Source organism: Rhinatrema bivittatum, chromosome 1, assembly GCF_901001135.1.
Source record: "Rhinatrema bivittatum chromosome 1, aRhiBiv1.1, whole genome shotgun sequence".
In the NCBI taxonomy this organism is placed as follows: Eukaryota; Metazoa; Chordata; class Amphibia; order Gymnophiona; family Rhinatrematidae; genus Rhinatrema; species Rhinatrema bivittatum.
The window spans coordinates 444,360,544-444,375,441 of NC_042615.1; the positions used below are offsets into that span (position 1 = coordinate 444,360,544).

General features: G+C 41.0%; 1 protein-coding gene across 1 annotated transcript in view; it reads right to left on the reverse strand.

Annotated features, from left to right (window-relative positions):
- PLPPR1 (phospholipid phosphatase related 1) overlaps positions 1-14,898 on the reverse strand; it is a 329,852-nt gene that overhangs the window by 16,086 nt on the left and 298,868 nt on the right. Inside the window, exon 7 of the mRNA XM_029605105.1 lies at positions 8,430-8,561. Within this exon, the coding sequence (XP_029460965.1) occupies positions 8,430-8,561 (132 nt within the window). The remainder of the gene's footprint in view (positions 1-8,429; positions 8,562-14,898) is intronic.

A 14,898-nucleotide genomic window follows, 5' to 3' on the forward strand; every position in this document is an offset into this window, starting at 1 on the left:
TCAATGCGCAATCAGTAGCTAAAAAAATACCAATTCTTCACGACATGCTACTCAACAACCGCCCAGAAATCTGCTGTTTAACCGAATCATGGCTAAAAGACTCAGACATAGCCCTAATAAACCAATTACCCAAATCAATATATGATATCTACTCACTGCTCAGATCTAAAAGGAAAGGAGATGGTCTACTATTTATGGCCTTAAAAAAATACAAATTTAGATTCCACAATATTAACCTACCTCCCCCATTCGAAATTGCTCTCTACAAATAAAAAAACCTACAAATCATACTACTCTATGCCCCACCAGGACTCCTTGAACACAACCTTTCACCACTAATTGAAGCCATAATAAACAACATTAACATGGACACCCCAGCCATAATTCTAGGAGATTTTAACCTACACATTGATAAAACTCCCCTCTCAACTGCTTGTGAACTCTTACTAGACAGCATAGCAGCGATTGGCTTCAAGCAAATAGTGAAAACCCCCATCCAAAGATCAGGCCATACACTAGACCTCATTTTCATTAATGACAAAATTGAACACAAGGAACCACCCTCAGCCACGGCTCTCCCATGGTCAGACCACAAACTCATAGAAACCAAACTACATCTGGAATTTATTCACCTTGAACGAAACAATCAAAACAAACATATTGAATTTAACAAACCCTGTTCCAGTGATGAGTTAATCGAAATACTACCGGACACCTTAAAATCCTTAAACAAAACCAACACTAACTCCGCCATAAACTCCTGGATCACCATTACCTCAGAAATAGTAGAAAACAAATGTCCAATCATCCGGAAAGAAATCAAACCTGCCCCCAAATACAAAGCCCCATGATACACCCCAGAACTCAAAAAAATCAAACATTTTAAGATCAGTGGAAAAAAATGGAGAAGAAACCCGACTGAACATCTAAAAGATAAATACAAAACCATCCTCTACATCTACAAAACAGATATTGACAAAGCCAGAAGAGACTTCTATGCAAAAAAGATACACAACTACCAATTTAAGCCCAGAGCACTATTTACATACATCAAAAACCTCACACAACCCAGCAAACCGCCCCCGCCCCCCCCAGACAATCAAGTGATAACCTGTGAAGAATTTGCCAACTTCTTCTGAGACAAAATACTTAACCACAAAAAACCCAATCACAAATGAAGAAACATTAAAACTTCCAAGCAAACCTGACGCCAGATGGTCACATTTCGAAAACATAGCTTCAACTGAAATTGAAACCATCATCAGAAAAATGAACCCTGCATCACACCCCATTGATGCCATCCCAATAAAAACACTAAAAACACTAAAAACACTAAAATAAGTATCTGCAAACTCCTAACTGGACTAGAATTCCAACAAGACTGAGCTATTAATCATATAGAAACATAGAAACATAGAAATGACGGCAGAAGAAGACCAAATGGCCCATCCAGTCTGCCCAGCAAGCTTCCCTCATTTCTTCTCTCATACTTATCTGTTTCTCTTAGCTCTTGGTTCTAATTCCCTTCCACCCCCGCCATTAATGTAGAGAGCGGTGATGGAGCTGCATCCAAGTGAAATATCTAGCTTGATTAGTTAGAGGTAGTAGGGGTAGTAACCGCCGCAATAAGCAAGCTACACCCATGCTTATTTGTTTTTACCCAGATTATGTTATACAGCCCTTATTGGTTGTTTATCTTCTCCCCTGCCGTTGAAGCAGGGAGCTATGCTGGATATGCGTGAGGTATCAGTTTTTTTCTTCTCCCCTGCCGTTGAAGCAGAGAGCTATGCTGGATATGCATCGAAAGTGAAGTATCAGGCACATTTGGTTTGGGGTAGTAACCGCCGTAACAAGCCAGCTACTCCCCGCTTTGTGAGTGTGAATCCTTTTTTCTTCTCCCCTGCCGTTGAAGTTATGCTGGATATGCTGGATATGCTGGATAGGCAACCGCTCCCAGACATCCCACTTTGCTTACTCGTCTACCAATTTCCCATCACACACTCGTAATTTAGGAGTCATTATTGATAATCACCTTTCTTTTAAACCATTCATTAAATCCATCATAAAGGATTGCTATTTTAAGCTACAAACGATAAAGAAACTCAGACCCCTACTACACTTCACTGATTTCCGTACAGTACTCCAGTCTATTATTTTATCAAAAATTGGCTATTGCAATGCACTCTTCCTTGGCATTCCCGCAACACACACTAAGCCATTACAACTCCTACAAAATGCCGCCGCTCGGATACTGTCAAACACAAAGAAAAGAGTTCACATCACTCCCACACTTATCGAACTACACTGGCTCCCTATACAGTCACGAATTCTATATAAAACTCTATCTATCATACACAAGAGTATTAAATTCCAACCTCAACTGGCTTAATCCCCCCCTCCTACCTCGCACCTCCAAGAGACCTATCCGCCCAGCCCTCCAAGGAACACTTCGTGCCCAATCTATCAAATCTTTTAAACTCTCCTCTACTATAAACAGAGCCTTTTCTCTTGCCGGCCCCACCATATGGAACTCCCTGCCCCATGATATTCGCATGGAGACATATACCCCCACTTTCAAAAAGAAACTTAAAACCTGGCTCTTTCAACAAGCCTACCCCATGTCACCCCCTATTACATAAAACCCCCCTGTGAATTTTACAATGTTATTTTGTTATGAACGCCTTATGTCCGCTGATTTTGTACTGTGCACTCTCATGTATATAGTTATAGTTACAGTTCTATTGCATTGCATCTACCCATTGATGTTTGTTATATGTAAGGGCTCCTCCCAAAAGTTAATTGTATTTTTCCTAGTTCACTAAGTTATCTGTTACATGTAAGGGCCCCGCCCAAAAGTTTTTGTTTATTGTGAACCGATGCGATGTGCGAACGGATATCGGTATAAAAGAGATGTTAAATCCAATCTCATTGCCAGGCCCATAGCTGACATAACCAACCTCTCGCTAGACGAAGGCATTTTCCCAGACAAACTAAAATGTGCTATTATTAAACCAATACTCAAAAAACCACAACTAGATGAGTCCAATCTCGCCAACTTCAGATCTATTTTCAATCTACCCTTCCTAGCCAAAACATTAGAAAAAGTTGTTAATTAACCACTCACGGAGCATCTAGAAAACCACAACATACTATTCCCGGCACAACACAGATTCAGGAAGTCCCTCAGCACAGAAACCCTACTACTCTCTCTCTCTCTCAGACACACTCCTCAAAGGCCTAGATAGTGGCCATAAATATTTGCTCATACTACTCGATATATCTGCAGCCTTTGACACCATCAACCATAACATCCTCCTGAATAGACTAAGAGAAATTGGATTATGCGACACCACAATTAGCTTGTTCACATCGTATTTATCAAACAAATCATACAAAGTAAGAATCAATAACACAGAATCTAATCAAATATCCCTTCCATATGGTGTCCCGCAAGGATCATCACTATCATCCACATTCTTCAACATCTATTTCTTACCTCTCTGCAAACTCCTAACTGGACTAGATTTCTCCTACTACATATACGCCGATGACATCCAAATTCTGCTCCCCATAAGAGACACCATTGAAAACACCCTAAAATACTGGGACACATACCTCAATGCAATTCAACAACTTCTGTCACAAATGGCCTCTACATTTGCAATAAAATTTCACCTGTACCTGACCCCCATCTCACTACACACCTGACAAAAAATCAAATTGTTCTCACCACAAAAGACCTAGGAATCATACTAGACAGTGAGCTAAACTTCAAAACATACATCAACAACATAATAAAAGAAGGATTCTACAAACTCCAAGTCCTAAAAAAAATCAAACCTCTCCTACACCCCCAAGACTACAGAACAGTGTTACAAGCTCTCCTGTTCTCAAAGCTACATTACTGCAATGCAGTCCTCCTAGGCCTACCAGCATCCACCCTAAGACCATTACAATTCCTACAGAATGCAGCAGTGAGAACACTCATTAGCAGCAAAAAAACAAATCATATCACTCCAATTCTCAAAAAGCTACACTGGCTGCTGATCCCCTATAGAATACAATACAAAACCTTATCTCTCATCCACAAAACATTATACAATAACAAAATGGACTGCATGAATGCCGCACTACACTTCCAGATCCCACAAAGGAACCTATGCTCTACAAACACTGGACTTCTCCCTAGCCCCTCTCCAAAACTAGTCCACCTCAAGTCAATCAGGGAGCGTGCATTCTCATTGGCCGGACCTCCCCTATGGAACAACCTCCCCATAGACCTTAGAATTGAACCCATGTCACAAACTTTCAACCAGTTGTCAACTCCCTATCTCCCATACCTTCTTGAACCCCACCAGTGATCACCCAGTGAGCCATGTATTTAACCATGAAGCTACCAATATACATGCTAAATAAATATTACATAGAAATGTTTATAAACCTAAAGTTCCTAATTTTCTTGTTAAGTTATTTTATACAGAAACCATAAATAATACAGAATGCTAAGTTATTTTTATACACAAATGTTCATCTTAATAAGTGAGCCTACTCTTAAAGTTAATCATTCAGTGTTATGTTATTTTCCCTTACTATGTTTTCCCAGTTAACTACTACCTTGTTACAATGTAAACAACCTCACTTATTTCCTGTAAACCAATGTGATATCCTGTGTTGAATGTCGGTATATAAAAACAAATAAATAAATAAAATAAATAGCTACAGTATCTCCTGAGTATCTACTGAGTGTCACTTTGCATGCAATTCTACCATACTGGTCATATTTGTGGAATGTTTAGGTTATTACTATCACCAGGGGAAGGTCCTGTCAGACAAAACTGATTTTTTTGATTGCGTGACTACAAAATTGGATCGAGGAAGATCACTAGATGTGATTTATTTGGATTTCAGCAAAGCTTTTGATACAGTTCCGCATATGAGGCTCGTGAATAAAATGAGAAGCTTGGGACTCTGCGCCAAGGTGACTGAGTGGACAACAAACTGGTTGACTGACAGGTGACAGCATGTAATGGTAAATGGAACCTATTACGAAGAGAGAACCTTGTTAAGTGGAGTGTCACAGAGATTGGTATTGGAACCGATTCTGTTCAATATCTTTGTGAGCAACATTGCAGAATGGACAGAAAGTAAAGTTTGTCTATTTGCAGATCATGCTAAGATCTGCAATAATGTGTACATGCCTGAAGGAGTAGAGAAAATGAAAAGTGATTTAAGAAAGCTTGAAGAGTGGTCGAAGATTTGGCAGTGTCATGCATCTGGGGTGCGGTAATCCAAAACAGCCGAATGTGATGGGAGGTGAAAGACTAATGTGCACGGACTGAGAGAGGGACCTTGGGTGATAGTGTCTGAGGACCTGAAGGTGGCAAAGTAATGTGACAAGACAATAGCTAAAGCCAGAAGAATACTGGGCTGCATAGAGAGAGGAAAAACCAGTAAGAAACAAGAGATGATAATGCCGTTGTACAGGTCCTTGGTGAGGCCTCACCTGGAGTACTGTGCTTAGTTCTGGAGACATATCTGAAAAAGAATAGAGACAGAACAGAGACGATCCAGAGAAGGGTGACCAAAATGGTGTGAGGCCAGTTCTGGAAGACTTATGAGAAAAGGCTGAAGGATTTGAATATGTATACCCTGGAAGAGAGGAGGTACAGGGGAGATATGATACAGAATTTCAGATACCTGAATGGTTTTAATGATTCATGTTCCTTGATCCTTTTCCAGGGGAAAGCAAACAGTAGAATTAGGGATCATGAAATGAAACTTCAGGGAGAATGACTTAGAACCAACTTCAGGAAATATTTCTGTATGGAGAGGGTGGAGGATGCCTGGAATGCCCTTACAGAGGATGTGGTGAAGACAAAAACAGTAAACAAATTCAGAAAGACATGGGATAAACATTGTGGATCCCTAATGGCTAGAGTTGGAAATTAAGAAAAAGGTTCATGGGGTAACGAGCATGGAGCGGCAGCAGCTACCCTTAACAGAAGGCATAGGGATTACTACCCTTAACCAATTAACTTACATGATTTTGACACATAAGGATTACTATCCTTAACCAGTTAGCATGCATGATTTTGATGCAACTGCAGCATCACTCTCTGCTTTGACAGGGGAGAGGGAGAAAAGGGGAATTGGATCCAGATGACAACCTGTGCTGAGCCCTAATTTTTATGGTCTAGAGTACTGATATGCAGATATTAGGGAAAAAGTGTAGGGACCTCTTCTATGACCAAGTCCAAAAGTAAAGCACATTCAAGTAGCAGCATTGAATAAATTATTAGGAAGGCAGTAATCCCAAGACGAGGTCAACCCCCCAATTATCAGGAAAGTTGCTCACTGTGTAAAAATGTTGCTAGCAGTAATTTTGTTATGGGTTTGACAGCTGCTTGGTTTTCATTTTTAATATTACTACCCTTAACATAAGGCTTGGGGGTAACCTGAACAGAGCGGCAGTTATTACCCTTAAAGAAACATGGGATAACCAGCATGGAGTGGCAGTTACTACCATAAGAAGCTTGTTGGGTAGACCATTTGGTCTTTTTCTGCCGTCATTATCATGTTACTATGTTGCAAACTCATTTTGATCAGTCTTTGCCATGGAAGCCTGTGGATCTTTCAAAGTTGCCATTGGCCTCTTGGTTGCCTCCCTGATAAGACTCCTCTTGCTCAGTCATCCAATTTGAAGGGGTGGCCTGAACTAGGCAGGGCCTTAGTGGTGCTATCCACCGTTCACTTCTTAATAATGATCTTGATCATGCCCTAAGGGATATTCAAGGACTTGGCAATTCTAGTATACCCATACCCTGTTCTGTGCCTTTCCACAACTTTGTCCAGGAATTTTTTTTGTCAGCTTCTTGGTGCTCATGGTTGGGTCCTTGCTTTGAACTATACCACCCAACAGAGGGAACCAACAGGAACTGCTGACTTTATCTTGTCGTTACTTTAACACAGGTATGGCCAGTTCACTTGGTGTCTGCTTTTGAAGGGGATCAGTTACACCAGTATTTAGGACTCTTACAGAAATGTAAGGGGGTGGACACTTATCCAACCAAGTTAGTCCGTGTTTTTATTTCTATTTCATTTTCTAAGGAATTTTGGAATATATTTTTCATTTTCAGTTATGGGGAAGGATATGTGGATACATGGAACAAACACTGGGGGTCATTTTTCAAAATGCAATAAGGCATTATCAAATGCGAAAAGCCCTGTTAATGTGTGCGATAGCACCATATCGTATGGTGCAATGCAAATTCTGAAAATAGGAGGAGTTAGGGCTGGGTTAGCCTGTCTGCAAAGAGCTATTGCACAGCCATAATGCTGATTTTAACAACACCTCTTTCAAATGTGTTAGCTGCTGTGATGTAAGGTTTCATTGCCATTTGTGATGTCTCCCATGAGAGAGAGAGAGAGAGAGAGAGAGAGAGAGAGAGAGAGAGAGAGAGAGAGAGAGAGAGAGAGAGAGAGAGAGAGAGAGAGAGAGAGACTAGCCATAATATCATGGCCCATAGGCAGGTATTTGTATCCCTATGGTAGGCCCACCTAGTAACTCGAGGTGGGGATTAGGTAAGAGTGTAGGGGGTTGGGGGCCACTTTCACATTCAACATGAGACGTACGAACAGAACAGTGGTCTCTTCTGAAGATTTGATGGCCTTCGGAGTGAGGAACCTCACTCCAAGATGAGATTTGGACAATGTTCTCTCCACCTAGCTTGTTGTTGCCCAGGTAGAGTGTCCATCAAGCTAGGTGGAGAGAACATTGCCCAAATCTCATCTTGGAGTGAGTTTCCTCACTCCGAAGGCCAGCAAATCTTCACAAGAGACCACTGTTCTGTTCGTACGTCTCATGTTGAATGTGAAAGTGGCCCCCAACCCCCTACACTCTTACCTAATCCCCACCTCGAGTTACTAGGTGGGCCTACCATAGGGATACAAATACCTGCCTATGGGCCATGATATTATGGCTAGTCTCTCTCTCTCTCTCTCTCTCTCTCTCTCTCTCTCTCTCTCTCTCTCTCTCTCTCTCTCTCTCTCTCTCATTAAAAATGGTCCCCCAGTGGTTGAATGTGGGAAATACAACAGGTCTGGCACTTATTGCAGAATCTGAAATGGTATCACAAATTGTGATAAATACTATATTAGCATAAAACATATCCCTTTTGCTATCGCATGCAGTACTTACCGCATTTTGATAAATCCACCCCACTGTTTTAATGCATTTCCAAGCTATAAGGCAACAAAAGGTAAACATTTTGGAAGGAGGTGTAGAATTTCTATAGCCACTGTATATTGATAAGTATACATTTAGTAATGTGCACTATTGTAGTGGAATTATAATAATTAAAGTGCTTCTTAGGTTTCCATCATTAAGAAGATGAAATAAATTAATCTGCAAGAAATTATTTTTTTGCTACCTGTGCACTGAGGGTTTCTAGTGGACTTTCAACTCTTGGAAAAGCCATTAGAGGGACTCCTCGTGGATCTTCAGGCTTAGGTTTAGATGAGGTTCCGCGTGCTCCTTTAAAGTTATGGACAACACACATTCCCTGCATGATAAGGGAAAAAAAAATTCTAAATAAGGATGAAAAAATTCCAGCAATCCACTAATCCCAGGTTTTCTATTCAAACTTTCAACTACAACATGACAGTCTCTCAAAGCAGGTTGTCTGCCCTTTCAGAGCTAACAGCCACCTGGAGTTCCTTCCGCAGCTGCAAGACATTTCATGAGCTGTGTTGGAAGAATGTCATCTGGCAAATGCTTCTTATAGCACATTACATGCAAACATTTTGTCAATACTATCAGCTGCATGTTGTATTTTATACAGGCATTATTCACAGAATATGAATTAAAACAATAAATAAACAGGGTTCTATGTCAAAGCCATTCCATCTAGAGAGGAAATTCAAAATAGTATGTGTGCTAAAAAGTTGAAACATATTCCGAGGCAGGTGATACATGAAGTGTTATGTAACATGCTAATTCTCACATGCCTGCTAATGTCTAATTTGCATATGATCTTCCTTTTTTTATTTTTACTGTATATTTAGCTCATGCCTTGTCATTAGTAGTTTAAGACAAGTTACATTCAGGTAGAGTGGGCATTTCTCTGCCCGAAAGGGCTGACAATCTAGGCATTTACACATGTACTATTAGCATATACGCATGTGGGGGTAATTTTCAAAAGGTTTTGCACGTGTAAATGCACTTGACCCAGGTAAGTGGGCTTTTGAAAATTGCTACAATAGATGCTGTTGAATTGTCCATAGATTATACACATGTAAGTGCACTTGACATGTGTAAATAACTTTTGAAAATTGCTACGACAGTATAATACATTTACATGTGTAACTCCTTTCAAAATTACCTCCGTAAGAAGCTCGTACTCCTGCACATGCTATTTTATAAACATCATAAATGTGCAGATATTTTCAGACTTGTGCATGAATTTATGTGTGAAAACAGGGGTGGGCTAGGGATGTCCTGGGGCAGGGCCTAGAGTTACGCATACAAGTTGCTATTTTATAAGAGATTTACGCGTGTACATTTAGCAACTTATTTGTGTAATTTTGCACCTGCTAATTGTCTTTGCTTGCTATTGGTTGGGTGGGAGGTCTGGATGAACTGGGGGGAGTTTAGAATGAAAAACTAGGAGGGTCTTGATGACCTGGAGAGGAACTGGGTGAACTGGTGGAGGAACTGGCAAACTGGTGATTTCAATTATGTGTGCATGTTTAAAAATGTACCGACTTTCAAAAGTAAACAGTTTTACATGAGCAATTATTTTCACATGTAAAATATACTTGGTTATGTTTTTAAAATAAACATGAAGAGTATATGCTTTCAATGCATTACAGATATTTGCACATAAGGAAACATACATCCATATATTAGGGCATACACATATGTGAATTTTATAAATTACATATACTTGATACATGCAAGTTATAAAATGCTATAGTAGATCTCTACATGGTGCCACACAGAGTTCCTCTAAGGTGGCTGTAGCTAAAGTGACTTGTCCAAGGTCACAAGGAGCACCAACAAGATTTAAACCCTAGCTTACGTGAGTCTCAGCCCACTGCTCTAACCATTAGGCTAGTTCTCTAGATGCAGGTATGTGCCAGTTTTAGCACTTATCCACTATTGTCCTCGGGGACTGCTATAGCCTGCATGCTAAGCTTTTATTGAGTAGGTCCCCTAGTGGCTAGATTTAAAGTACTCACTAACCAGGCCTGGAGTGAGCCATGATTTGTGGTCCCTGGCCAAGGACTGTCACTGCAATAGTTGGGGATGAGAGGGGGAACTTAAGAATACTTGTGAGTTACTTATGCTACTACAGCCCAGTTGAGTCTAGTATTTTTTTTATTATTATTAATATTTCTTTATGCAATTTTACATATATTTCAAAACAAGACAAAACTCTTGATGGAAAATACAGAGAAAAAGCAACTATGTCAGATTCACTTAAGGAGAAACAGCAATTCACAAACATAACAATGCTTCTGCTCTCTAACAAGCCCTCATATGTGGGGGTCGGAGTTACACAACCTAAGGAAATTGTTAAGCAACACAAATCAAGGTAATAAAGACCACTCCGAGAGCAAAGAGCTAAATACATCAGGAACTCATATGCTAACTCTGGGCTCGCTGGGGCTGGAGGTTACTTTCCCAGCTAAGAACTGAGACAGCTGTGGGGGGTGGAAAAAAACATAGGAATTGCCTCTATACTTTATGAGGCATTTACAAGGATATTTTAGAAAAAATAGTTGTAATACCTGAGGCCTCATAAGGAGAAAAGCCTTTCTCCTCTTCTGTGTTTCCCTTGCAATGTCAGGGAAAACCCTGTTTCAATAACCATTCTCTATCTGATTCTAAAATTAAGTTAATTATCAAAGTTGCAGGTATTGCTAATTCAGTGTCTGAAGTTTCCAAAAGAGCAGAAATGTCCAATGGTTGTTCATTAGCTGGAACCAAAGTTGCTATCTCTCCATCTTGATCCAAAGGTCTTTTAAATTTGGGAAGATAAAATGTCTTTGATTTTGGTGGCATCACTGCATCTTCTATGCCAATTGCTTCCTGAAGATACCTTTTAAAGGTGTCTCAAGGAGATATTTATACTTTTGGAAAATTGATAAGTCTCAGATTTTTGTTTCTAATCACATTTTCCATATGTTCCAATTTCACTAATACATTCTTTCTTTCCTTTATGGAGGCGGTCTGAACCGCTTGCGTGTTCCTTATCTGATCTCAGTTCCTTATCTGTTGTTCCAGTTCAGAATTTGAATTTCTAACAATCTTTACTTTTTCTTCCTTTTCTTTCACTGTTTCGCTTAATGGTGTTATTTGAGCCAGAATGGAAATTTTCATTTCGACCATCGTCTCCCAAATAGTCTCGAGTAAATGTAGCTGGTCTTACCGGTATTAACGCAGTTCTCTCCGGGATACCTCCAACAGCCCCTCCCTCGAGCTCCAGTAGCGCATTATCCACTTCCCTGGCCGGCTGCGATGTCCGATCCGAGCCTGAGTTTTCTTGTCCTCCTGGGTCCTGTCCTGCTGAAGTGTGCCGTGGGGCACTTTTGTCCAGCGGCATCCTTCCAGGAATCAGGGAGTCCCAGCTAGGTACCGGGTTGCCGGGAGGGGTTCCTTCCACAGGGCTGAGAGGTGATAATGAGCCTGGGAGAGAGGGTAGCTCATCTTCCCCTCCCCCTCTCCCCAACGGCTGCGATCCTGTGTCAGTGCTCTGCAGACCACATGCGCGTCCATTGGGCCAGCGACGAAAGTTACTGGAGGGACTGCAGGATAACGCTCACCTCTCGGTTTCCTCTTTTGTCCCAAATTCGGGGTAACCTTTTCACAGGAAAAACTTCAATATCCTCCGGAGCACACACGCAGCGTCTCACTGCTGAGCGGCCATCTTGCTCCGCCCTTGTCCCAGTTGAGTGTAGTTTTGATTGTGCTGAAGCTCAGCAGAGCAGAAGGCAACTGCCGGGCCCACCTTCCTTCCACCTCAAAAAACCCATTACAATGAAAACAGTTCAGCGTGTTTTGCAGAATTATCTTTTTCTAACTCAAAAATGTGAGTTGTCTATATTTCTCCTTTACCCTTGTCTTTGTCTATACAACTTTTCCTGTTTTACTTCTTTTATCCTTATTTATTATTCATGCTACCATGTTGCCCTCCAGTTTTCTCTCTCTCCATTCTTTTGCTCTCAATCAAAATATTGTTTCTTGCTCCTTTAACTTTCTTCTTACACTTTCGGACCCCAGAGTAACTATCCATGGCTCTTGATCCAATACATAATTCTGTGAAGAGCATATTTTATTTCTGGATATTCTTTCAAAATACATTGTTAACTCCCTGGTTGTCAGTGTGATGTGAATGCTCGCCCAAACCAAAGTCGTGGCACTCCCATGGCTGGTCATTAGTGCAGTTTATGCCTCTGGATGCCTTTCTTTGTCTTAGCTCTCCCAGCCAGCCACAATCAGAGCATGCGGCAGGTGCAGTAAGAGCCACTGCTCCATTAAATTAAGTGGGAAGAGAGAGGTGCATGAGCCCAAGCACAACAGCGCAATCTGTCATGGGAGAAGGGATAAAAGAGAGACTGTTGAAAGGGAAATGAGAAAAAGAAAAAAAAGAAGGCAAGGGGAAGATGGCAACAAGCAACAAAGGAGAGGTCTGAGAAAGGATTCCGGACTTTGGAATGTGAAGAACAAGTGTTAGGAAGGGCTAGGAGGGATTCTAGTAAGCAAGAAAGGTAGCAAGGTGGAGAGAGAAGTAAGGAAGGGGGGAAGCTGGAGAAGTCGGTAGAACATAGGGAAAATAATAGGTGCAGATAAGTCTGAGGAAGAGTAATGGGTGACCAGGAGAGACCAGAAGAAAAGAACAGGTGAAAACTCGAAATTGTAAAGACAGGGAGAAGATCCAGTACCACATGACAGGTGGATAAACATGGAAAGGAGAGAAATCAAAGCAGACCAGATGGAGAACAAGACATAAAGTTAGTATTTTACTAATGCTGAAGAAAAATAATAGTAATAGAAATATGTCTATGGAAACATTACGAATCAACAGATGCTGACAAACTGACTCTTTCCCTGCGATTTCACTAACATGGATCTAGGTACTTAATTTTGTTAATATTTGACATTTGGGAAAGAAAGGGGTCAAATCCAACAGGAAAACTGTCTGTGATCTTCTCTTTCTGTATACCTGCCCAAAATGCAGGAATATAATAATGTAAAAGACTCCAAGCTATATCAAATGAAAACAGTGAAAATATTGTTTTCAAGAATAGGCGAATCAACATTTAGGGGCAGATTCTAAAAATGAACACGCACGCATCCATGTGTGCTACCCGGTGCACACAAATGGATGCACGATTTATAACATGCGCGAGCTGGTGCATACATGTTATAACAACATGAGCGGCGCGTGCAAGGGGGGCAGACATAGGCCAAAATTACATGGCAACGCATCGTCCGGCTTCTCCATTTCCCTCCCAGTCCGTTCCAATTCAGGAGTGGACTGAGAGGGAACTTCCCTACCCCCTACCCTAACCTCTTTTCTCCTTCCCCTTTTCCAGCCGCCCTCTATCCCTACCCTAGGTATCCCTAATTTTTTTTTTTTTTTTTTACCTTTTGCTCCTGCAAAGGAGCTGTATCAAGTTGCGTGCTGGTAAAACATATTGTATAGCATGTTACTTTCCATTTTAGCATGCACATAAACATTTTGCCAGTGTGAACACTCAAAAAAAACCTCTGTTGCGAGTTCTATTGCACAGGGCTCAAGTGATTTGTAAAATATATCTAGTTTTTCAAAATATTTATGTTTGAATAGCTTGTTTAGAAAATGTATGTGAAAAGGAGAATAAAATGCTCTATTTTCTGATACACTTAAACACAGGGCAATGCCTACAATTATAACAAGTTGTGCAGCTAGAATTTAGCTGCATGTTGGGAGTGTTCTGGGGGTGGGCAGGAGGCGTTTCTGGGTGGAGCAGAGTTAGCTACCTAGTTTTTACTTGGGCCCTGTTTTCCTTCTTCTTCCTTCTCCTCTTTATTCAAATTCAGTTTTCAGGCTGAGGCGCTGTGCCTATCTCTTTACTGTAGGGTTACCTGCTGCTGTTGCTGCTGTTTGTGCAAAGAACAATAAATGCTTTCTATTTGCTTCTTAATGAGGTGTGAGCAGCATGTAAAGTCAAAGAGGCTAAAGTGATAAGACCCGCAATGAAATCAGCACTAGTTGGTTGCACGGATTTTTTTAGCGCGTTCAGCCAAAGCAAGCACCTTTGCGGAATGTAATAAAGGGTGCGTAGGCAAATGAGATTCGTGCAGAAAATCCATGCAAAAAGTGTAACCCGCGCTCATGGCCCTATATAATAAACTGCGCAGAAACCCACGCTGAAACCCGCATTAATGTGGTGACCCGTGAGTGATTCTTGGGGTGAAAGCCTTCCCTTTTTATAAAACAGTGAAGAAGTTAGTGGTCCGGGAATGGAACTGAAGGTGGATAGAGCAATGTCTAACCCCTTCATGTTCCATCTCCGACTGCGTGGCAGTTGTACCGGTGGATGCCGGCATTTTCTGGAATGCAACAGAGATTTCTACTACCCGCCCACAAAAATATTGCAAACATCCCAAAAAAGTGAAGGTAACCCATGATTACCCCAGATTAAACTGGTCTCTAGACATCCACTTTAGTTTAACTCCTGCTCTGAGCCAAGCACTAAAAGACCTGCATTCAAAAACCTGTATTAACTGAGGCGTGGCTCCCTGCATAGCCTGTGAATAGTTAATTGCCTCATTTGCATGCAACTGTGCTAAACCAGTTATGTGTTTTAAAGTGGATTTATGAGCACATTTTTCCCACGCTAAATACTTTA